Genomic DNA, 26,520 nt, shown 5'->3' on the forward strand with positions numbered 1-26,520 from the left:
TTTTAAATACAAATTTATAGTCTATCGTAAAACAAAGGCTTTACAGTTTGATGTGTCTTTGAACAGATGTTCCTGTGTTACAACAAATTTATATGTGACGTTTTAATTGCCCGCGCTGTCACCTTCATCATACAAATGACGCGTGTGAATTGCACTTGCAATGTTGTAAACGGTGTACAAGATTTTAATAAAAATCACGGGATTTTTCACCTTTCGTGGAATCCTAAGTACGCTTTATGTGGGAAGTAGAGTGATGAAATGACAATAAGATTAAACTAAAAGAGGTCGAATTGGTGAATATTTCTACTTATATAAGTCGGTAACAATGTCTTAAACAGCAAAATAGATTCGGCTACGCTTTATTCAAAACTTTGTCTTTAAAATGCGAGAATCTATAGGTCCCCTCGTCCCTGTTTAGTACCGTTTTGCGGCTTTTAAACAAATGACAAATGCTGAGGTTTTTGTTTTTCGTTCATATACATGTATACTTATTTTACCCTTTATTTATAAACTAAGGCAAAGTTTGCTTATAAACATCACAACAAAGTTTATTCATACAAATAAATACATAAAAAACAAGAATACACACACCACAATATGATGGTCATGGTTTGGGAACTACCTTGTAACATAGTTATATAACTTATAACACATAGAAAAGGATAGAAAAATGTCAGTTTCTCAAAACGTTATTTTTTTTAAAAATTTTTGAAATAGTGTATTTTTTCATGTTTATTGTTTCATTAATATTTAACGTTTCTCGAGACTGGGACATAAGGCGAGGGTGATGATGCAGGGAGCTTATTGAAACTAATATAACTGAATGTCGCATACACATTTAGCTTTGTATTGAAATTAGAAATGCTACTGCTTCTTTCTGGCACATATTTTCAATAAACATGTAAAATTAAGAAAATGCAATTAAGTATATAAGCCCATATGGTTAAAACATGATAGACGTAGTTATATTTATTAATTGAGTTCATCAGACTGTCCCTGTTGAGATGAAAACCATAGATGATTGTCTTGGGGATGTTCTAAGACATACCGGGATGATATGGCCGTGTGTTACCAGCCTGTGTAGCATTAGTATCTACAGAATACCTGCAACAGATAAGCATATGAAAAATGTAAATACATGTGAATTACAATTAAATAAACAGTTAAAAAATATAGGTTTTAACAATGATAAAAAGACGAGTGTATGCTGTGTATTTTATGTGATGACAGAAAAAAAACTTAATCAAAGGGAAAATAAAATTAGTGACGATATACAAGATATGTTGTGGTGTCTTGTCTTTCTTTGGTAAGCTGACTTCTGGTATTATACCGACATACGCTGAGGATGTGCAAATTGACACATATATCTGGAGGTCAGGTATACTAATGCTATTGTTTTTATCACATTATTTCCTTGTTCACTGGGAATACCGTGTAATGTTTTAGCATATTATAAATATGTATGTGATACAGTATTTTGTGACGTCAGATTTTGATATGAAATAATGTCTTACAATCACTGAATGTATTGTGATATTTCATTGCAAAAAATAAATACAAAACCGAAACGACTTCAAGTTGGACGTGAAAATATCTGTTTTCTGAAATATCTCCGAGAATAATCAATTTTGAGATTAAAAATTATCTGATTTTTTCCACAATTTTAGTGATTTATGAATGTCGTCACAACTTGTTTTTCATTGTATCATTATTCGACTCATTTCATAAGCACATGTATGAAACGGACACTCATGTAAGATTATAAGTAATTGTTAACCTACCAAGTAAATCCAATGTTCTGAACTGAGTTCCTATATCACTTGACAGAAGTCCATTTGAAGATAGATCATTTGAAGATAGGCCACCTAAAGACAGACCGCGTGAAGATAGACCACGTGAGAATAGACCACTTGATGATAGACCGCCTGACGTTAGACCGCTTGGCAGAAGACCACGTGACAGAAATCCTCCGCGGGAGGGCGCTCTCCTGATAATGATAGGGTTGTTCGCTCGGATTGTGTAAATCTTTATATCGGAAGAATCCGTTAGATCTCGCCTGTCCGGTCTATCGGGTCTGTCCGGTTTATCGATTAAGCTTGACACTACAATCATAAGATAGGAAATTTTAGTACATGCATATAGTTGCTAAGAGATAAATATGAAAAAGTGTGTAATTACCTGTTTATTCGTTACTTTTCATGTACAGTGAAAAAAGTAATTTCATACGGATGTGGTATCTAATAAATTCGCAAAAATTGAGGGGGAAAAGCTAGGAAAATTAACTTAAGCATCATTTATCTATTTACAGTAAATCTAAACGATTGCTGAATAACAACTTCCATACCTTAAGGCAATAAATTTTTTCAAGATTTGTGCTATTTACACCGGGCGTATCATTTCTATGGTCGATATTTGGATATCAAAATGTACCAATTGAAATCTTCCAAGTTTTAATGCCTTGAAATTAATGTCAAATATTCTTTGCGATAACTCAGTATTGGCATTTATATATAATAAGTTAGATTCAATGTTTTTAAAACTCTTTCAATATGTTTTGTTATACGAAAGAACAAGGGTGTTTAATCGTTTTTTCCCTCTCCCCATGAAACAAAATAAAGCAACAATATTAGGTGATGTACGCATAAGCTTACCAGTCATTAACACAGATTTTTTTTTCAAATTTTGATGAAAAGCAAACAAGTTTTCATGAATATATCATTCGTGTTTTGGTAAAATTCTGCAATGTTATAATTTGTATACCTTGTATTTCATAAAATTTGTTTCATGAGAAAAAAACAAAACTGCAGTTAAGCACAAAAGTCATACAATATTATGCAATAGCTTTCAATCTATTTGACAAAGACTGAGAGCAAACACTTCATAAAAAAAAAACGGAAAACAAAACAATAAAAATCTTCAACCAACTAAAATTCCAAACTTTCACCGGGACATTTGTCAACTTTCTTAAGTCTCTATCCATTTTATTGTTTAATAAAAGCAAATTATTTATTATCATTTAGAATTATCTTTTTCTGATAAGAAACCCAATGCATCCTGATGAGCACGAATATAATGAAATACATCCGGGTTACTCACATAGCAATCTCTGTAAATCCAAATCCGAGGCCCTTCTGCGTAGTGATTGGCTAATTGTTGATGACGTCGACACAAGGACAACGACGCAAAACAATAAAATCCTAGCCGACATGGCGCCTTGGTTATGTCTGGTCTGAAAAATAATGACATAAAGCATACATCAAATGGTCAGTATTGACCAATTTGGTCGTATCGTTGATTGACCACAGGACGTAGCGAGCAGCGCTTGAGTGACACTTATTAATCTGTTTGCGCTACCTACAGCTAACCCTATACAAGTATGGACGTATGTATTACCCAATACAAAATACGTCTTTGTATTGGTCAGTGTTTTATTACAATGTTTACACTTTATGTATAACTCTGTATATACCCCCCTCCTTAACTTAGACTGACCTTGAGGTTCCCTGACTATATGTTAGTACATACGTACCTAAGGTGTTGGTCATTAGAATTGTATCTACATGTAATCTGCTCTTTGACATTTCCTTTATGCTTATCGTTTGCCTACTTTTGGTTTAGGTTACGACAATTCCGAGTTGAAGCTTCCCAACTTCCCAGGAAGACAACCCCGCCGTTCACATTATACTGACAACTGGCAGACCATCTGTTACAGTACAATTTTGAGCGTTAAAAATTGAGTAGTAGGTATCCTTTTTTAAAGATAATCTGTAATTTCTTGGATCACAAAAAAACGAACACTCAACTATAGGTCACCAGTGAGGCGATGTCAATGAAGAAGAAACAGTAGTACAGAAAGAAAAGAGGAAATTCTAAAATCAGTCTCCTCTAACGAATCATGCTGAGATGTATCAGATACAATTCTGACAGCCTACCTGCAAGAATTTCATCTTTTGTAGATTTGGAGAACTAATTATCATTCATAACATATTGCAACAATGAAATTAATTATTTTCCATAGCAAAATTTTCATTACGGCTAGAATAAAAATGTAAGTTTTCTTATAATAAAATATACCGTTCTTCTCTACGTTTGTAAAATGGAAACAGCGACTAATTCGTTGCTAATTTCAGATAGAGCTCTAACGTGGCTATACCCTTGTATAACCACTTCATGTTGTAATACTTGATATTCTAGATATCGCTGACGGGGTTCATATCTGGTCGAGAGACAACTATTGTTTATATTTAAGACTACTTAAGACCAGGCGTAATTTATCAACAATAATCATTGTATTGATAAAAACATTTAAATTAGAATTTTAAAAAGTGTGTTTTTCATTGTAAATTCAGATTTTTTTAACAGAAAGTATATATCTTGGTTATGCAAAAGATTTGTTTTTCATTTTTTTGTGACGATTTGCTACAATTTCGAAAAAAGCGAAAATCAGATCTCCGCGAAAATAACGGTGTTACAGTATATATGCTATCGAATAGACTACCAATGAATATGAATTAGTATATTCACATCATTTTAGCGCCTTGTCAGGCTTAAACAAATTAGTGCAACTATGCATTTACGTATCCACACTCATTGTTGAACAACATGCAAAGACTGCATTCTACGCATTGATATTTAAGTGAATATTTTCCGGGCTAAAAAGTCCTAAAATAGTATTGCCTCTTAAAATATACGTTTACAGAAAATATTTCTTGGCGATATTTTTGTCAATTTACATATGGTCGGTAGAGCTCGAATTCTTTATCATGCGATCATTTAAAAGTAATGTTAATTAATTAACTTATTGATTTATACAAACTGTTCTGTTGCTATTTCTTGTTGTTTTTAGCAAGTATTGTAATAACTAAATCATTTATGTCAGTATTAGCACGCCATTAGTGTGTTTTAAGTCTTCAAGCGAACCAATGACGATGTCACAAAGACAATAACGATGAATAATAAGGTCACTCAAGAGCGTTACTTAGAGTCGTCATACAAAGATAACAAACTGGACACGGTGTAATGACATCTCACCTGGTTACATTATACCGACAGCGCACTAAACAGTCCAAAGCGCTCACTAATTTATACGCACACAGTATCATAACACCTCATCCGGTTACATTATACCGACAGTGGTGCCTTTTTAGACAAGAGAAAAGTTGTCAGGGACAACTGTCTATAAACTATTATGGTACTGCAAACGTCGTGAATAATAGCTTCACCTTGGTGACCATGACGCTGTAAGGGTAAAGTAAGCATGCATTCCTCCTAGAAGACGAGTATTCAGAAATGTTTTCGGTGATCAGTCACAGAAAATGGGCAGTGGCATATTAAACATGAAATTTTCTGCCTACAATTGTCAACTGATGCAATAATATGAGTCGTTCTTGTTTTTCTTTGGCTTCTTTTTGAAATAGCGCATACAGCCTTAATGTTGTCGATCATGACGTCATTTTGATGTAGCGCGAACGATAACTGTTTAAGCCTCCACATATATCTACTGCGAGAACTTTTCGACGCCTTACTTTGAATGAAGCATTAAGAAAAACTGGATTGTTTTTTTCATCGCGAAACTACATTCATGAATTCTTTGAAATGAAAGTGAACGACAAAAGATTTTGATCTGAACAAATACCTAAATATTTCTTTACCTATTTGGGTCAAATCAAGCTACATAAAACTGTAAAGGCGTCCATAGACAAAGAGTTTCAAATCTTTATCTATGTACATTTGAATTAATCAGGCTAATCATGGTGTATTGCGATCACTACATCATAAATGGTATCAGTTTAGTTTATAGTACCGTACATTCGATAGGCGCTGATACATTATCATTCATCATAATTATCCTCAATATTCCTAATTATTAAATAGACACAATTTAGCTCAGACGCAAACGTCTGAAAATAATAATAAAACTGAAGAACACGAACTTTTAAACACGTTAAATAAATCCAATAGTTATACCAAATTAGTATTCAATTATACCAAATTTGTTACAAATGTTATCCTGTCTTACCTGGTACTGAGTGGCCGGTCTGGAGCGGTACTGGCAGTGGTGTGAACCGTACCATTATATATACAGTCATATCTAGGCAAACGTATTTTAATGGTTCTGTTTATTGGACGCCTTCGCACCCAATACTGAACGAAAACACCTAGTAGGCGGGCATGCATGGTTTGCGTAGTGTCATGTTGATATACATTTTATTATTTAAATCTGTGCCTATATGCTGGTAGTCATAACACCTATGACGGAAGCGATAAATTATCAGTAAACGTGTTCGTTCTAACGTACACATAACATGTGTAATTGCTCCTAAAGCGTACACGGCGAATTCGTATCTCCGTATATTTATATCTTACTGTGTATATATTATCTTGGGGCTAGTGTATTATATCGGGATTAGGACATTTACTTTATCGGTCAGGATAAAAGACAACCTCAAAACTAAGATGACAGGACAATTGAATGACAAGCAAACTCTATACAAAGATAATGCCATCAGTCAAAAGTTTGAGGAATTTTGAATAGCATTTCGTCAAGGGAAATAACTAGTTACTACAAAAACGTGAGTAGTATATGGTAAATCAGCATTGTTCTACCAAATATTAAATTATAAGCTACAAAGTGATCTGTAACCTAAAACGTGTCTGCGTGTGCAAAATACTGCACACATTTTGAAGAAGTACGTAGGAAACATTCGAGGTAGGGACAATGAAAGGTCTTCGATAACGTAAAGTATGTTCCTAAACAATCCAAAAATTTGTCTTTCAGTAGGAAATAACAATGCTGTGTAAAAGAGATGTTTAAGACATTTTTAATAAAGTTTTCTCTCACAAACATCGTCTGGTTCTCAAGCTATCAAGGCCCTAGTCATGCCATCAAAAAGTTCGGGTTCATTTCGGTAAGATTCGCATGTCTGAATCAATACATGACCCTTGCAGCTATACAACGTCACAAAGCAGCCAATTAGAATATATTACCTTATCAGACAATGGTATACATACATGTCACGTGTTCAAACTCGATGAATATCGAAATTCAATGCACGTGTTTGTAAGTAAAACTTAGCTGTGAAATATGTGTCCGACTTGCATCTTATGTTCTGATATTCAAATTCCATTCATGCTATTTTCTCTCTCTCTCTCTCTCTCTCTCTCTCTCTCTCTCTCTCTCTCTCTCTCTCTCTCTCTCTCTCTCTCTCTCTCTCTGATGTAATGATAATACTTGCTGACTATCTACGTTCTCTCAGAGTTACACATTTCGATGTATTTTTTGTTGAATCGGCGTTTCTTTTCTTCGCCAGCTTCTAGTATATATGTATCCTGTTGTTTGCTGATTTCTCTCCCGATATTAAACAACTTTGGCTATCAATAAAACAAAGGTAAATGTATTTATGATTTTAATATATATATAGGCTTGATTTTTCTTTATTCATTTTTTGTTTCCTAATATATTAATGAATTGTGAAGCAAATAGTAATCATTTTTAATGGTTTGGTTGCGTTGTTGTATACTTTGTTCTCATTTGGGAACGTCACATAACTAACTTGGATTGACCAAGGTTTACATGGTGGCTGTCGTCGATGAAGCAGAAGACGCTTACTCTTCCAGAGCACCTGGTCTTAATATCTTTGTGGCTTAACAGGATTTTCCATGTAAATATTGTGTTTGCTCTTTTGTCCTGGCTTTATTGAAATATAAGTTTAGATTATGCTTTTGTTCAAATGTTGATATTTTCTTGTTGTTTCTGTTTCGTTAGTTAAAAACACGGATATCTGTTTTTTAGTAAAGCCTGCAAAATAAGCAGGCAACACACGACTCATCATACCAACATATGGCATGTGTAGAATGTTTGGGTTGGTAGGGCTGCTTAATTGTTTTCCTAAACATGAAACATTTTTGTTTACTTTTGCGGAGATATAAATGGTGAAGAGCTGGGAAAAGAATCGCAATATTTCATTTACAGAATAGACTTTCTGAAATCATAACAAACGTATTGATTCATTTATAATGTTTATTGATTATAAAGTAATATATCATTAATTATTCGTCTCTTAAGTGCGATAAATTGTTCAACTGCAAATATTTAGGTTTTGTACACTTGTTTTTATTACGACATCAAAACCTCTGTCAACAGAATAGGCAATATTTAAATATATATTTTTTAACGAAAAGGTTTTCTTTTGCTATATAGAATCTAATAAAGTCATGTCATATTCAATTAATGGTTCATTATCACAGAGGTCTATTGAAACATGAAAATCGTCAACACAAATGTGTCAATCATGCCAATAAAATGCGTTAAGTTTAGATGAGTTAATCCGCCATTTTCTCAGTTACGGTTGTCTCCCTTGACATCGGGTCTTTATTGCCTCGTGACCTTGTAAGACATCATGTTGGGTTGTTGCTATAAAACAGAGTCACATGTTTTTATCATTACTTACATGTGTCGTATCTGTTGATTATATATGTACATCGTATTTATCATATACACGTACCATTGGGGTAAATAATCTATGGTAGCATTATAGACGTATATCTCTGTACTATAAAAAGCAGACTTCTTAATGTTGCTAAAATAAAACAAAGCATTGTTTCTGTGTCACTTTCTCAACAGCGGAAGAGAAGACATCAAATCACTACATAACAGAATGCTTTTTATTTGTATATTTTTTACATAATATACGAAAAAAAAGTTTTCATCTAGGCCGGAGAAAGGGAATTTTTCGTTCTATCAATGTGAGGTTGCAATATTGAACGCAATGATTTTATCTTGCCCAGAACAACAATTTTTTATATATGTTTTATGTGATTAGATTTCGGACATATTCCTCGAGTCATGTTCAAACATATTCCCACGGAGCCGAGTTTGCCTTGAAAGTCTTTTTGAAATGAAAGAATTCGTTAAACAGTAAGAGAAACACTGACCAAGGACGGGTTTACAACATTGTGTATCATTTTCATCTGAAGGGGTTTTATTTTGTTTCAAGTCATAAGTACATTACAATTTGTTTTCAAGAAGCAAATAGATAAAAACGAAAAAGAAAGAAATAAAGAAGGAAAGAAATGTCAGACATCAGATCTTAGATCAAGAAATAATGTTCTTTTTATAATTTTTAATTTATCTGCCTTCTTAATGTATGGTTTTATATGTATGAGAGGGTGTGGAAAAGGGTGTATGTATGTGTTTTAATGATGACGATGTTGCTGCTGCTGCTGCTGCTGCTGATGATGATGATGATGATGATGATGATGATGATGATGATGATGATTTAAGAATGCATAGATAATGATGATAATAATTTTGGATGTGTGAGTCTTGTTTACTATATATGTTTATATGAAAACCTTTCAAACATAAATAAATACAAAGCAAACTTTAATACATTTCAAAAACAAACAAACAAAACAAAAAATCTGTCTCAACAATTAAGTTGTGGTAAACTATTCGGAGTTAATTGTGTCAAAGAAATAAATGGTTTACGGTTCATTGCACAGAAGGCGGGAAAGACTTTGACGGATTTTACACTGAAATTGGGAAATAATGACAAGCAAAGTGCAACCATATTAAATCTAAAAACACCTACTATACATTATTGGTTCGAAAGCATCCATTGATTCATGTAGCTTCTTTTACTGAGGAAAAACAATAAATCTGTTCACGTCAATGTGTTGACTTTATACAACGACATCGAATTTATCACTAAGTTATCGACACTGATATGTACAAATGGGATTTGTCAATCAACGCTGTAATGCCGTAGTTGAAGGGTTTCCGTAAACACAGTGATATAGATTTATTGTCATATTTAGGTCTGAGAAACTTGCCTACGTCTACGGTTATCAAAGTTTTATCAAAGTCAGCTCTATCTTTAAATGTTTGTCTTACATTGTAAAGTTGATAAAGACAAATACTAATGTTGGCAATATCACAGTGAAAAAAATCTAGTTATAAATATAATAATGTCTTATTGAATAAAAATAATATTGAAATGAAAAAAAACTTTAGGCAATGCATATATTCCTGAATACATTACAAGTGGTATATATGCATTATGGTGCAACGCCTGTTTTGTTCTGTTTGAATAGCAAAATATTTGCCGCAAAACTTTGCCGCAAATATATACATCACTGAGGTCACTAGTCAGTATAGTGTATAACTAACAAATATCACTGAGGTTACTAGTCAGTATAGTGTATAACTAACAAATATCACTGAGGTCACTAGTCAGTATCGTGTGTAACTAACAAATATCACTGAGGTCACTAGTCAATATCATGTATAACTAACAAATATCACTGAGGTCAGTAGTCAGTATCGTGTATAACTAACAAATATCACTGAGGTCAGTATCGTGTGTAACTAACGAATATCACTGAGGTCACTAGTCAGTATCGTGTGTAACTAACAAATATCACTGAGGTCACTAGTCAGTATGGTGTGTATCATTTAGATGAAGTGATGCACTAGCCCCTTGCTTAACTTAAAATTGTAATCTTCCATAATTCTGTAATTTATATTAAGTTAGCTTACTCCATCCAACCACTTAACAGTAGTACTCTTCATCTTGATACATAAATCGCCATATTGTATGAACTTTGTAATTGAGTGATGAAATAACGGAGACAAAAATCTCCATCCTATAATCAATAGTCTAACACGAAATATGTATATACTTCCGACTGCTTTAGATGTGATGACAAATGTTTGATGCATTCTGTAGAAGACGGCACCAAAACGGAACTTGGCAAATATGTTGCATTGGTGAGCATTGCAGATGTTCTATTTGTCACTCGATGTATGGTTCAGGCAAAAGGAATTAATAGAATTTAACTTTTTTATGGAGTGTGATGTTTTGTATCTAATATTTCTTGTTTATATTCAATTTTTCATTGAAATCAGAGAAGAATATAGATAACTAGTTGGATGCTATGATACATTTTCTGGAATAACAAACAGACACATATATGATATACATATGTAGTTCAGACATTTGTTGTGTTGTATAAGCGGCATGTGCACTATAAAGTTGTCCCACTTCAGGCATCTAGTGATTAATATATCACCTTTTATCGGCATGATCAAAGCAAACATACAGGTAGGTCAAATAAAAGGTATACATGTCTGCTTGTTTATGTACGTTTGATTACAGAATTAGCAAAAGGTGTAAACATGTTCCGGAACTTCCCGTCTCCCTTTTTGACTGTTAATGCTATCCGGGAGCAACGTGGACAGGATCGGTGAGGTCAGCGTTAGAGATAAATGTTCTTTGTGTTGTTTATTGCTAAACCATCCAATATCGGTCACATTATTCTATTCCCTTTTTTCATACTGAAATTTCATGTATCTGTTACTTTAAGTCACAATATTTCTATGTTTTCAAAACTACCATTCATCAAATATGAAGAAGTGTTTAGTGTAAAACGCAGGTAAATCCAAGGTAAAAATCCAGGTTAAGGAAGACAGCTTATATGAAATGGTTTATAATCGACTTGCCATTGTTCCCTAAAACAACATTTTCCAATTGTTTAAAAACAAAGTTGGCGTTCAGAGAATCATCAATTCAATTAGTTTAGTCTGTAAGTCATACGACTTATCAGATGAAGTACACAATATCTATACATATTAACATGTTAAACACACTAACGATGTCCCTTCCATAAGCCATTTGTGGTCAACGAAATCATTGGATTAGTTATATAGTTCAGCAAGGTCCTGGATCCTGACCGTCTTATGGTAATAGATGGAGGAGAACAACAGTTAGCATGCAACTGACAATTAGCCAAGTGAAAACGGAATAAAAATGTGAAATTATCTTGTAATGTTATCAAAATGGTTGCGCTCTTGCAAAAAAGTCAGGAGGTAGCTTATTAATAACATTCATATTGTCCATTAAACAAAACTTCATTGGCTTTGACTAGAAAAGGATTTGAATTTGTTTTGTTGAGGAAGTTAAACTATTTTATAGTCAAATTTTATTGCTACTGATGAGATTCTTGTCATGTAATTTATCACGACTTTGACCTCGGCCTGTCAAATAGAATGCTCTTTTCTAAATATAGCAATGATTGATCCTGTCAATGAAGGAAAGGAACCGCAATGAAGCATTTTCTTTAATTTGCCTAAATTCCTTCCTAAAGTATCAAATAAAGATTAATGTATGCTAATATGAACATTGCTTGTAACAATTTCGCTATTTTACAAGAAGAAGTTTGAAGCTGTATTTGTTTTGGTTGGTTGGTTTGATTGGTTGGTTGGTTAACAGGTTTTCCGTCTCCATGACTCCTTCTGTTGCCGGGTATCGCCCCACCGACGGTCATCAGTGTTCTGGTGACGTCGAAGCCATATTTCCGCCCGAAGTAAACTTTTGTGACGGTGTTATTTCTGAGATAAGTTTTGTATTTATTCCAACGGAATACTGAATGAAAAACCTGAAAGTCTGTTAATATCTGTTACTGGTAATCCCGAACAGTTGTTCGTTGGTTAAAAAAGTCACTGATATCTACTGATGTGCGAAAAATATGAAAATATATCACCAGAACATCGTTAAAAGCTGTTCCTATGATATATAGTTGGTTGATGAAAGAAACAAAAATGCATTTCAGATAAACCAACATTTTATTTTTATCACAACACACTAAAACCAATGGAAATCAGAGATGTCACTTCCGTATTCTTGGGAGAACAAGGCTTAGTAACCTCCCATACCTGTAAAATAGGGGAAAATAATAGATTTAGAAAGTAATAATTACAATGACACAAATATGTATTAAAATCCGACATCTTTAGATGGGACTATACTCATCTTAGAAATCAATAATATGCACGCACTTTACCGTTATCGATCAGCAATTAGCTGACATACCTGTCTGTCATAGATCACTATCTCCCCATTACATTATTTAGCAAATCTTATCTGTATGCAATTCTCTATGTGAATGAGATTGGAAATGAAAGCATTTTGGCAATGCCATACAATTGTTTTAGCACGACATATATAAATTAAAACTTAATTTTAGAATAACCACTAGTTCAACATGAAGTTAAATCAAATCTTACCAAATTTCTTTCCTGATCCGAATCCGGATCCTCCAATGATGAATCCATTGTTTCCACCGTATCCCTTACTGATGCCGCCGTATCCACCACCATATCCTCCACCAATGATGAGACCACCATTTCCAATTCCGGATCCGTAACCACCGTATCCCTTGGATACGATCATTCTCCTTCCGTAACCTTTGCCATACCCTCCGTAGCCTTTTCCGTATCCCCCGTAGCCTCCGATAGAAATGCCTCCCTTGTATCCCCCGTAACCTCCACTGTAGTATGACGGTCCTCCATATGACCCGTATCCATGGCCTATTCCATGTCCAATGCCGATCCCAATTCCTCCGTTATATTCATCATTGTCATACCACTGAGCCATGGCGCCAGCCAAACACACAGCAAGAACGGCAAACTTCAGCATGATTGCGGCGTATATCTGTAGGAAAAATATATATCGAACGGTTACAGACGAATCTACTAGCTGTAGAATTCTACGTTTCCAACACGAAATTCGGCAAAAGCTAGATCAAAGGAATGCCTTATCTTTGAATCTGGTCATAAGTCGGTTTTGAGATAAAAAGTAAGGATGTTCTGTTTAATTCAAGAAGTAGATATACAGTAAAGTGAAAAGCAGATTCTTTAAAGTCGTAGAAAGTTATATTCCAGAACTATACTACATCTTTTCTAAGGTAAATAAATTGATACTATATATACTCATATATATCTAGGGAATGATATCAATGTTTTAGAATCCAACATCAATAATTCTCAAGTAAGTTTATCCAAAACGAATCAACAGTTTTCTAATACGTACGTACGATAGATATGGCAGGTTCGAACAACAAAGCATATGATTGACTTTAGACAAGCTTTCTGTTATACATTGTTCCGCTCGATTAATATATCTAGGCTCGATAGTTTCCGTATTTCTTTTTTTTACGGAAAGTGCCGACAGTTTCTGATCATACTTACTGTAGTATTTATGCAGAATTCGAGAATGTGTAAATGAATTGGTTGTATATTTCTTACATTTACTAAGATTCTAATTTTTGTCTGCTTGAAGAGAAACCCGAGTAGATGTCGTTAAGTAAGAAAACAAGAACCACTTACCTCGCTTTGGAAAACGGAAAAGATTGTGAGCTCCTGATTCGTAGATGGAAACGAATGACAACTGTTGCAAATCACGACTCTTATATAGAGATTCCGAAATTCTGTAGCAAGCCATGTTTCAATAAAAATGACATATAACTGTAACACTGTATGCGTACTGGTTGTTACGTAAGCGGCCCTCAGGGGAACGTCACCATTGTGCTTACGGTATATGACAATAAGACCACAGAGAGAAACTACGGGACGAAGACAGGCGAGAGGACATAAGATGTCATTATACTGATTACGGGCTGTGCATATGTGATTATCATTTGTCAGTTATACGAGTGATTGCCATTTTATCCCTGCGTCATGGTAATAGTAGCTCGACTTTGGTTGCGTAAGGAATGGGGTAATAAAAAGAATAGGTGAGAGAAAGGTCAAATTATTATACAACGTAAATCCCATATGTCATGAAGACTAAGTAACTATGTTATTAGTCGGTAGCTTTGCAATACCTAGCCCCAGTATCATGATTTTCCTCAACTTAAAAGATTCTCATAAAAACATGAGTTAAGAAAAAACTTAAATCTAAGGATGTTTCCTTAAATTATGTAATGCTTTCCTATGGACATTTTAAGTAAGGAAACTTTCTCAAGAAAATGAATATTGATAAATCTGGGGCTAGTTCATGTCATTGTCGGTCGAGATAGGTGGCGAAATGTTGCTATACCTTTTTTTGTGTACGAATTTAAATTATTGGATCGCAAATGTTAAACAGGGAGTGTCTTTGTACACTGTCTTACACATTAAGCCTTTTTCCATAACGGTATTTAGGTTCATACCATTATAAGACGAGTGTTGAATATGCTTGTCCAATTGTCAATGCCAAATACCATTTCTGTTATTTTAAAATAAATCCCCCTTCTCTCTCTAAACCGTTAGATACATTTGAACGTTGATATTCAATCAAATGTGAAGTAATTAATTTCTTCTGACACAGGAGTGTTAGAATTTATTCCATGGAATTAGTTAAAGTAGTTTGACTCCTCCTAAAACCAAATACTTAAATCTTGTTAAAAGTGTACGCCATGATATTTTCTCGTTTATCTTCTCTTTTTTATTCTTTGTTTTGATATGAAATAAATATTTCACTGTGTCATTAATTTTATCGAAGTGTTGGTATTCTCAGATTACAATTATTCCAAGAGACAACTTGTCTCATTTAACTTAATTTTTTTTTCATTTTCTTAAGTCGACCAAGACGTTATTTTTGACCCGTTTGTTTTTCTCAGGGAGATGTCTGTGCTTTCCCGGTTACCCGAACTAATCTGAATGGAATACGACGGGTCTTCCCTTTGTTGTTCAGTTACGTAGCAACCGGATATTATAAGGAGGTCCTGCCTTAAGGTTGTTGACTGGCGATAAAACCGATACTTTTCCACTTTGACGACACATCAGTTTATATAGAATAGTCTACATCGTGTTTCGTACCAGAAACTGACGTGTATCTCGTTTACAAGCTATTCATACATGTATTTTAGCAATGGCATGGTTCCAAAAATCTTATATTTTATCATGACAAATAATTCCCACTTTTACAGGCAACCTGATAAAACCTTCAAAGTGAAATTCTGAAATTAATTGATACCAATAAAACTTCTTCGCTTCCTTTCCAATAAGAGTATTCTGATAATGTTGTTTACGTAAAGTTATCATTCTTGGGAAATGAAGATTATCGCATTTTGCAAAAAAAAAAAAAAGAAAAAAAAAGAAAATCAAGAAAATATCAACCTGGCAACATTATCATAATTCTAACTCAAATTCCATAAGCTAGGACAAAACATGAACAAAAGATAGAATCACACAGAGACTTCTGACCAGATGTTCCGGAAGAGAAAGCGTCTTCTGCTTCATCGACGACACCCGCCATGCAAACCTTGGTCAATACAAGTAAGTAATGTCACGCTCTCAAATGAGAACGCGGTATACAACAACGAAACCAACAGACAAACTACAGAGCATCAAATATGTCCAGCTTCATGTCGCAAAAAGAAATAGAATAATTCGCTATGAGATAACTATGACGACCATAAATCTTCCCCATAATTTTCATCAACCTGCATCTTTTGAACCCTTGTGTTACGAGTTTGTCAGTCAGTTGACGACTTCTTGCACGAAAATCGTGATAATGAATATCAAATTAGCTGTGACATGGAAATACCATAGATTGGCGACGCAGGAATGTTGCTATCCAAAAATGGAAAATTCACAATAGGGAAATTGAAATCATCATGTTTATAATACAGCTTGATGGAAAGCTGACCATGTTAGTTTCTTTGTAGGAAAGCTCGAGATAATCAGCTGTTGTAGAAGAGTCTGTCGTATATTTGATTTCCAGTTTTGTTTGATATATACGATGGACGTAGTCAAGAAATTTCTTGTTATCTAAAGACAAGACGTCATAAGTATATCTGAAGGTGAAATCAAACGACTTTGCAAGGTCTTTGTGACATATTTTGATAAGTTCTTCAATAAATCCCGTCTTGTATGAAAACAAAAACAAGTCAGCCAACAGAGGGGCGCAGTTGGTATGCTTTTAATCTGTTGGACGATCTTATCACCAGACTCAACAAAAATGTTGTAAACCAAAAACTCGATCATTTTTATGATTTTTGTCCATCGTATATTTCTTCTTTGGTTTGGACGTAAATTTTACGAAATACGCTTCATTATAGTTCACAACAATATATTTATACCGCCGTTCGCCTTTCTTGGAGAAGAAAGCTGCACATAATAGGACAACGTAGACGTTCCTTCAGTTTAGAATGGGGTGATGTACAGGGTGGAAAAATCAAGTGTTCTTGTAGAAGAAATGTTTTGTAGAATAGGGTGTTGAAGTTTGGTCAAAAGCTCTTTGGAGTTCTTCAAAACCCACATACATGTACTATCAATTCCTCCTCTTCAGTAAGCAGTATCACAATAAAACTGTAACCTAGATTTGATGGTACTTAGAATGGTGGCTAGCAGTTTAGACAAAGGCTTGTTTGAACAATTAGACGATCCAGCTATAAAACGTTGTATATGGATTCTTGTGAAGTTTAGGGATCAAGTATAAACGGGGGAGGTCCGTATCCTCTTCATTTATAGGCAATCTAAATGATTGTAATTCCGAAGCATGATTAGCTAGTATTTTGTCTTTTACAAGATTGCATAATGTATAGATGGGGTTTCTTTCATTATCAAACAAGCCCAGCAGTTTTTGTATACAGGAAATGTAATAATGTTTGCAAACAAGGACCGAATTATCAGACGCCTTTATCTGCATGCACAATGACATACCTGTCATGTTAATCTTGAAGTGTGGATTTAATATCAGGATCGAGAAAAGCTGACCTGAGTTTTGGTTTTTCATTTTCGATTTCAAACTGCAAATTATTTCACGAGTGATGGACCGTATGGACTTAGCCCACTCAGAAAGTAAATCCAACGCAGATTGGACTCGTTTGTCCCATTCTCTGGTGTAGTTTTCAACAAAATCCATAAGTATCTTAGAATTAACATTCCAGTTAATGGAAGGGGTTTCATGATATATAGGACCCTTCATGAAAAGTTCTCGTAGCTAAACATTTTGAATAATACTTAAATCTACATTTAAATATCAAAATGGATGTACGCTCATAGTGTTATAATTATACAGTTAAGAGACATTCGACCTCTGGGTAGAAGTCTGCTTTATTTACAATTCTGATGATTGGTACATTCTCTCCTGAATAACTTCAACCTTTAACAAACACTAAACTAAGTTGATCTTTTAGATTATCTCCATTTGGAACCAATTTTGTTGATACCTTTGAAGTTGGTATGGAAGTTTTTCTGAGAATTATTTTTTTAAAAAGGGTCAAGTATGAAAATGGGTCATTTACTTTTAGATTAGATTATTGGCAATGGTGGGTGTTGTTATCGAAAAACAGTTAGTTTCCTTTTAAAAACATAATACGTTAAAAGAAACAAGCATGTCAATATGGTAGATCAGGTCCGGAGATGTGTTTATCTGGAAAACTATCAAACGTCTTTTTCATTCTTTGATTTGAAGCAACCACCATTCATGTTAATAATAATCATTAATGTGTTTTTTAATTATTTTATGAATATAAACTACCAACTCCAGACTGGAAAGATGTATTATTGTCGACTAGAAATCCACCTAGAGGGTTTTTTTATGATGGAACACCTTGAGATAAAACGGTCATTTACAGCCGACATGTTTGGGAGAGCGAGTTTTGAAACCCATGAACAATCTTCATCCTTATCTTTCTTCAATGATAAAATGAGAGTACCACTGTGTTAGTCACGTACATCAACATACACAAACTCTCTCTCTATCTGCCCTCAGAACTTTCCACCTCTCGTCTTCAAGAAAATGTTTGACGGCAGTAATGAACACATAACACATGAAGGTGAATATAAAAATTCACACAGACACATACACAGCTGAAGTTTGTGTAGTCCCTTGTATTTGGTCATCGTGCAAGTGACAGGTCTTCACATTAAAACTGACCGGACATTGCCTGGACACGACTATCCACGGTAATGATATAGCTGTAATTAGGACCACTGAGTCACTGTGACAGTGATAAACACATTCAGGTGGTCCTTCTACAACACCTGGGGCGAAAACGAGTTCTTTTATTAATTGCAACATCTCGGGGAAGTTTCTGGCAATCTTCGGAGATGAATGAATGAACACCTTCCCCCTCCCACAACCACCATTACCACATTTTTTTCGGTCAGTCATGAGACAAACCCAAACAATAACAATCTACATACATTTTGCATTTTGATGTTGGCATTTTAAACTATTTGATATCCAAATTTGACAGCATTTATTTTACAGAATATTTTGGGGCAGATACAAGTAATAGCTAATAGTTCGTTGGACGAATCCGATGGACTTGTTTCCGAAGACTGATCCACGGACAATTGGACAGTATTATCATATGTGCTGTAAATCAAAATAAAGGCTCTCGCATTGACTATATAATGCATATTGGTTTTGAAATTTGACCAACGGAATTAAGTAAGATGAAAAAATCCGTGTTAGCTTTCTGACGAATCACCAAAATCCAGTTTGAATTTGAATTGACCAAATCGGCCGTCGTTCAACGGTACAGACCTTCGGTTTTTTCGCAGTTGTACCTTTTTATGGAAATTAAACATGTTTATCTGAAATCGTGCTTGACCATCTGCCTGTGTTGCTATGGCTATGCAGCGTGGAAAACATCCAAGAGAGGGTCACTTATATTGATGTCCGATTTTCTGAGTCATCTTCCAAATTTATGGCTTCCTGGTTCCATTAAGTCGCCGAAACCAGTTATCTTGACACGGATGACCCGGAATGACGCTGACCTAAATATGACTGCCATCGCAACACCTGGGCTCACGTGCAGGTAATATATTACAATACATTACTAATCGACAATTATGTCCACTTTAACGACATTCATCTGTTATTTATAAAACAAATCCTGGCATACTGCGAAAAAAATGTGATCCGGAGCACCTGCATATTAAACGCCTTTTATATATCTAGAATCGTATTGTTAGTACAAGGATTGTTGTTTTTATTAAAGGCTCCAGGAACCGCTAGTTGTTAAACCTACAATAACAAAAATACCCAGTCGTCTTTGAATACAGGTAAACGCATTCTGCACAAGCAAATTTGATTGATAAAGGTCATATATAGTCTACTGTTCTAATTATAGAACCGGAGACTATACTTAGATCTTTTATACTCCCTATTCTTGTTGGCGTCGTCGGTGAAAAGATGACAATCAAACTGTCTTAGTTGTCAGGTACAATGTACATATACATTTGTATCAACAGAGAAGTGACCGATTATACTATACTGTGAATTGAAATCAATACACGACTTAACCAATTTTATTTGAAACGAAATTGGAGCAATTTATATGAAATTTACATAAGTGTTAATTTAATTTAATATAGATTAATATAAATTTCAGTGGTTGTGAACAAGTTTTAGAATATTGCGTGTATCACACTTCCCAAATATAAACAACCTCGAACAAAAGTGTTTATCAATTTTCATTTAAATACACAAAGCTTACCAGGAATGACGGTATATTCAGCGCCCTTGGCATGAGACGATGGCAGCAACAATTGCCACAACGACAAGTTTTCATAGCCAACGTTCATTCTAAACAAGCATTATATTGAATCGTATATTTGAAAGGAGTGTGTTATTATCGTTGCATTCGCTATTAGGATAAATACGTCCCCCGTGGTTTTAACATACATTTGTAGGGTAACAGTAACAATGTATTTCTGCTACGAGAACTCATTTTGGAAAGGTTTGTTCGATTTTAGAGAAGTTGTCTCTTTCTTCCCCTATTAATCAACAAACACCGTAAGAGGTTTTATGTAAACTTCTTTCTCTGAATTGATACATATGATTTGCATTTACGGAATATTTTTACATTCTTTGACAGAATTCGATTTTTAAATGAGTTCTCCTTTCCGCAGTATTTCTGGTTATTTATAGTTGTGTTTAAAACAATAGAAAAAAACTCATATATTGAATAAAATCCAAATTATTCACATCATTACAAGGACAACTACTGAATATACTTAACGCAGTCTTTTAAATCTCCCTCTCACTTGGGGAACGCAAGTTTAAATATGGCCCTGCACCATGTAGAATGTATTTATTGATTTTAAAGGCCCTGATCCGGCGTTTTGTGTCGGCCTTGTATTACAGTGACGGGTCAGTTAATGGAACACGACTCGACAGGTAGGTTTTGATTAACTGCATGGCCTTGTACAACAGACATCTGTAATACATAATATTGACGGGTTTATATGCATCGTGCAATTGTGTGATTTTCTTGTCGTGTATAATATATATATCATAATGTACCTGAAGTAGTATGATAAATATCATCTGAGCAAATGTAGGTAATATAACGGTAATATATATACACTTTATATACCTGTATCACGTAGACCCATATCTTTTTACAATCTACGATCATCATCGTCTTATTTAATATCTAATATTGAAATATAAGTTTATAAGTTACTACATATAACATGATATTTCCCACGCAGTAAATATATCCTCAGCCACACTGTCTAGTGTTCTGGACAAGGGCTTTCTTCTATCACGTTTACTGGTAAGGGGGAATAACTGCTATAAACTACTTTCACGTATATATAAAACTGAAGGGGGGTGGGGGTCTCAATTGTTTTTTCTATGATGTCTATTTTGGCTATTTTAATCCGAAATGATTTTTAAAAGTAAAATTCCCCTTATTGGAACAATCTTTATATGTATGCTTCATGTAACAGAGGCCCGCCATGTCACTTTTAAAAATGTAAACAATCCCTTACCATGCTGTCGATTTAGTATGTATATGTGATGCATTGTATGCTCGTTATGCCAGTTTCTTTGTTTTATTTGGGTTTTTTTTTTCAATTATTCCATAGACAGTTAGTTTCTATTTTCTGAAATACAGATTCGCGATGTCACACATTTATTAACAATTTTGTACCAAACTGTATATTTTTCTGTACTTTACATCCGACATGGCATGCGGTTTTTCTTATAACCCAATACAAAACTGTATGTGTGTTATATTTTCTATATTTTGGACCCTCCATTTTAGTTTGTTTGTCTTATTTCACGATTCCCAGTCGCTTGTTTACATTTTTATTACAGGCCCGCCATGCCAGTTGTGCGGGTTCCTGACGAGACGGGACACACTCTGACACTTCTTGAGGTAGATGGCACCTACCGCGCCACATGCAGTTCGGTACCCGACCACGAGAACGAGGTCAGGTCTATACCAACGTGGCTGGCACGTGATGATGACGTCCTTATTTGCTCCTATCCTAAATCTGGTGAGAATTTACACATTTAGACAGGATGTCAAAAAGTCTTTTTTTCTTCAGTATAAAAGTCTAATTCATGGATCATTGAAAGTTAAGTAACTTGTTTTTTAATGTTCCCGCGGATTCTATGTCATATAGTTATCTCCCTTTAACGATACGATCACCTAACACTATATTGTAATATGTTACCTGTCGTCGGTTCCTATATGATTCGGCTTGTTTTGACTCATCCAGACAGGTATATGATAAATATAAAATTAAGTTTTTAACTAAAGTTATTGAACACATCATTTCTTTACTAGGTACACATTGGTTATGGGAGGTAACGTCTATGTTGATAAGAAACAAAGCGGAGCGAATTCCTGGTGAAAAAGAGTCAGCCATGCTAGAGCTGATACAACAGTCTCGATTTGATAACCTCCCGTCCCCAAGAGTTCTCAACACACACGTCCAGTATGGGCACGTACCTAAAGACTTTCTCGATCGGAGATGTAAAATACTCTACATGATCCGGAATCCGAAGGACGTATCCGTTTCCTTTTTTAATCACCACGCAAAACTTTTGGATTATGAATTTACTGGACCATGGGAAACATATCTGCCAAGATTCCTTCGAGGGGATGGTAATTTGCATAAAACATGTTGAAAAGATTTTTAAAATATGGAAACTTACTAAATGTTTAAAAATAAAATGTTGTATTATGTAAACTATATGATAATATCAGCCTTTTTTGTCTGATACATTGTTTGAAACAAAAAAGTTACTTTCAGTTGACGGTGGCAGTTGGTTTGACTATACCCTCAGTTGGGAAAATTTCATCCTACAAATTCCAGACTACCCCATCCTTGCCATTTATTACGAGGACATGAAATCGGTACGTACATTAGCTTCTGCTTTCTAATCTTTGCCCAGTCATTGCTAACAACATTCTGAATCCCATGACAAAGTCATGCAAGTGCTTATTTATCACTGAGTACAGCGATGTATGATGAAAACGTATTACTGAATTAAGCAGCCGCATGGATTCCACTGACACATACACGTTACTGAGAAGCAAGTTGCATGTTTTTTCTGGGCGAAGTTAACTTCATACAAAATGTACGTTATTTAGTTTCCTTTGACAAATAGTCCTGTTTAAATTGTCCTGAACATATTTTACCCAGAACCATTTCAAACGACAAAGTCATCGCCGTTTCAACAAACTGTTTCATTTCATATAATCCTTTGATGCTGTTAGAATCCATTTCGGGAAATTCAAAGGATAGCGACATTTTTGGAGGTCCCATGTGACGTCATGTTCCTAGAACGCGTTACCCAACTTTGTGACTTCAACACAATGAAGACGGACAAGGAGCGCTTGGAGGACGCAGCTGACTGGAGAGGTGGAAAGTCCGACATGTACCGAAAAGGTAGCCAGTCAAAAACGTTTTTCTTTTGTCACGCAACTAATGATAGTAAGTCGATCATAATTCATGACGCATTTGTAAAATATTCTCTGGCAAAAGTCACTTGATAATACATAAAATAATATTACACGTACGAGATATTGAAATAATATATAGGATAATATTACAAGTATGAAATATTGAAATAATATATGAAATAATATTACAAGTACGACATATTAAAATAATATATAGGATAATATTACAAGTATGAAATATTGAAATAATATATAAAATGATATTACACGTACGAGATATTGAAATAACTAATTTTTTTAATGTTATTTTCAGGAAAGGTTGGTGACTGGAAGAACTGGTTTACTGTGGGACAAAACGACCTTTTTGACAGAGTTTTTGCAGAACGAATGCATAACTCGAAAACGAATATTCGATTTTCTCTATAAAAGTCCGAATTGAAGAATATATTTTGCACGAGTCAAGCAATTACTGGCCGTACCGAAAACAGATATGGAAATTCGGGCTCGATCATGAAGTTGATCCCTCGGTGGCTAAAACACAACTGGCCTGAGAAATAGGTTTTAAATGTACAGGGTAAATGGTAGCAGTAAATGTTATCGTCAAGGATTGCTCTTAATACTGGAGTATTCCAGTCCTCTGTTACAGTTAGATATGTTGGTGTTTCTCGTGTCGTGACGCTGGAAGATGGAAACCTATCACTAGATAATATATGATACAATTGGTGTTGACTAGCAGCTCATTAGTAATTTCATGATACACTTTTATTCGAATTACATGTAGCTGCATAGAAATAAAATTACAAATGAAACGATTTTTTTCTTGGTTTATGCAGACATACACGTCGTCTCTGTTTTATAGTAGAAAGTGTGTAAAAAGACAAGAGTAATAACGATGGTTAGTCACGATGCTTTATTGGCCGTAGAGATATTACTGAAGTCTTGTCCAGCCGAACTCTCCCCTCCCTCTCCCCCCCCCCCCCCCCCCCCCCCACCCCCAAAAAAAAAAAAAATAAATAAATAAAATAAAAACTCACCTTCCTTTTATGCCTAAATTCTGTTAGACCCAACCGTGGCAATGTCTGATTGGTTCATCTTAATATCAGGATAAACTTCAGATAATTAAATTACCAAATCCTTAAATGTTTTGTTTACTAAAGATTTCATGTTTCGGACTTAACTCTGGTGTGACTGTACTTTCAAAGATTTCATGTTTCGGACTTAACTCTGGTGTGACTGTACTTTCTAAGGCAGACCGCCGCTCAGAAGATAGCTGAGCTGGCCCAGTAAATAGACTAATAAAATAACATTGCTGTTCATTATCAGAATAACAGTTTGAATTAATAGTTCACACTTTATCCACTTGGATTTACAAACTGATAAAGTTAAATCTTCAATCAATCCTCCGAGCACTACACTAACTGTGTATCCCCGATACTTATCCATTGAAGTTCTATTTCGTAACAAGTGACATTTATGTCGTGTTACGTACTAAACGAAAAATATAATATTTTTTGTCGAATAACAGTAATAATGACTTGCAATCTTAATGCTCGGAATAGGATTTTACATAAGTGCCAAAATCTAGTTCGAAATCATTTTGTAACAATAAAATGAGTTTGAATGGGCCACTATAGACTTGATGTTACGGTTACTATTTTAACGTTCAGTAGATTTCCAAATTATAGAACGACATTTACATACCTAACTGCTCTTTATATTTGACATTTAAAACGAAAGCTTTATGAATAGATATCTCTTGCTGTTTTAGCAATTATTTACTGTAATATAATATTTTTTCGTTGGGTTCAATTTTCGTGGTTGACAAAAAATTCACTTTTTCGTGGATATTTGATTTTTTGGAAAAATGTAGCTCAATAAATAATCTTAATCTAATTATATCACGTCGTGGGCCTATGAACTCATGGATAAAGATTACCCATGGAATCAAGGGATATAGATTCTTGTATTTTCAGTGGTCTCTATACAAATCTTTCTGAATCTTTCATAGTTTCATCGATTTTGAATAAAGCTTTAATCTATATTTTCTACAGAACGTACAATATTACTTTGTTTTTAATTGATCTGCTTATAAAGTTGTACATCATATAGAGAAATTAGTATTTAACAAAATTTTCAAAAAAGATCGATCAAGATTTTCCGGCAAGAATGCCTGTCACCAATTTTAAAAATATTACTGTGAAGGCTTTCTTAAATAAGGAAATGGTTGCTTTTTTATTTGTAATTCAATTCATTATAAAAGACGAGTTATTGACTGGATATTTAAAGAAAGAAACAATCATAAGTAGACCATTTCATATACATGTACTGTATACTGTAGAGACAGGTATTTTTGAGGGGCATAAATTTCGTGGGTTTTTTTTTTAATTCTGAAAAATGTACAATTTATGAACACTTCAACACGCTACCAACATGGAGCATATGATGGACATGTATTTTATATATAACGTGCTAGATCATTGTGCAACCTAAACAATAGAAACCAGTCCTTTAAACTGTCGTTTCTAGTTTCCTACATGGACTACTGTGAGTTGCTGACAGTACAATGAGTGGAACATAGGATCATTATCACTACTCACCTATTGCATAAAAGCTGAAGATTTCATCTCTATAATACTTTCCGTAAATTGAATTAAATTTACTTATTTGTATAGTTCATTATAATATCCAAATCTTCCCAGTCTAAATTTTACTGTTGTTGGTATAACTGCCAGCTTTATTTAAATGTTAATGATCCTGAACTCAGTAAACATCAGCACAGGTAACAGGATATTCTAGTATCAAATACAGGTATTCACATATCTTAGTTGATGCATAGATGTATCTTTTTCGCACAGACCGAGTATTACGATAACAGTCGGTTTGGCACAACGTACCCCGCCGAGAGCCCCTACATGTGGCCTCGATTTACTCTGGGTTCAGATACAGGACATTCAACACAGCAACAGTTTGGTAAGTTAAAAGTCTTAAAAGTAGGTTCCATTTACATTGAAAGTGTATTTTATTCTGAATGCTAAC

The 26,520-nt window shown here is 34.5% G+C and overlaps 3 protein-coding genes across 3 annotated transcripts; 1 reads left to right on the forward strand and 2 right to left on the reverse strand.

The window, feature by feature from the left end:
• Positions 1 to 1,037: 1,037 nt before the first annotated feature.
• Positions 1,038 to 3,208, reverse strand: LOC132554067 (uncharacterized). Its single transcript, XM_060218365.1, has 3 exons — positions 3,097 to 3,208; positions 1,778 to 2,102; positions 1,038 to 1,104 (listed from the first exon to the last, which is right to left on the reverse strand). Exons 1-3 carry the CDS (start codon positions 3,206 to 3,208, stop codon positions 1,038 to 1,040), a joined length of 504 nt encoding a protein of 167 aa, XP_060074348.1.
• A 9,490-nt stretch (positions 3,209 to 12,698) lies between these two features.
• On the reverse strand, positions 12,699 to 13,478 carry LOC132554068 (keratin-associated protein 19-2-like). Its single transcript, XM_060218366.1, has 2 exons — positions 13,067 to 13,478; positions 12,699 to 12,715 (listed from the first exon to the last, which is right to left on the reverse strand). Exons 1-2 carry the CDS (start codon positions 13,476 to 13,478, stop codon positions 12,699 to 12,701), a joined length of 429 nt encoding a protein of 142 aa, XP_060074349.1.
• An 8,416-nt stretch (positions 13,479 to 21,894) lies between these two features.
• Positions 21,895 to 23,910, forward strand: LOC132554079 (sulfotransferase 1B1-like). The gene is made up of 5 exons (XM_060218378.1): positions 21,895 to 22,069; positions 22,363 to 22,683; positions 22,832 to 22,935; positions 23,299 to 23,470; positions 23,798 to 23,910. The coding sequence occupies exons 1-5, from the start codon at positions 21,895 to 21,897 to the stop codon at positions 23,908 to 23,910; spliced, it is 885 nt and encodes a 294-aa protein (XP_060074361.1).
• Positions 23,911 to 26,520: the final 2,610 nt, after the last annotated feature.

This window comes from Ylistrum balloti, unplaced genomic scaffold, assembly GCF_031769215.1.
Source record: "Ylistrum balloti isolate Yb309-2 unplaced genomic scaffold, AGI_CSIRO_Ybal_v1 Utg370376, whole genome shotgun sequence".
NCBI classification, from domain to species: domain Eukaryota; kingdom Metazoa; phylum Mollusca; class Bivalvia; order Pectinida; family Pectinidae; genus Ylistrum; species Ylistrum balloti.

Bases quoted from the DNA above. Each gene is read 5' to 3' on its own strand.
- LOC132554067 (XM_060218365.1), bottom strand. From the start codon at position 3,208: ATGTCGGCTAGGATTTTATTGTTTTGCGTCGTTGTCCTTGTGTCGACG. The intron at 2,103-3,096 runs GTGAGTAACCCG...TTATGATTGTAG, and splicing joins GGATTTACAGAGATTGCTAT to TGTCAAGCTTAATCGATAAA. The intron at 1,105-1,777 runs GTTAACAATTAC...TATCTGTTGCAG, and splicing joins ACATTGGATTTACTTGGTAG to GTATTCTGTAGATACTAATG.
- LOC132554068 (XM_060218366.1), bottom strand. From the start codon at position 13,478: ATGCTGAAGTTTGCCGTTCTTGCTGTGTGTTTGGCTGGCGCCATGGCT.
- LOC132554079 (XM_060218378.1), top strand. From the start codon at position 21,895: ATGCCAGTTGTGCGGGTTCCTGACGAGACGGGACACACTCTGACACTT. The intron at 22,070-22,362 runs GTGAGAATTTAC...TTTCTTTACTAG, and splicing joins TTGCTCCTATCCTAAATCTG to GTACACATTGGTTATGGGAG. The intron at 22,684-22,831 runs GTAATTTGCATA...AGTTACTTTCAG, and splicing joins AAGATTCCTTCGAGGGGATG to TTGACGGTGGCAGTTGGTTT.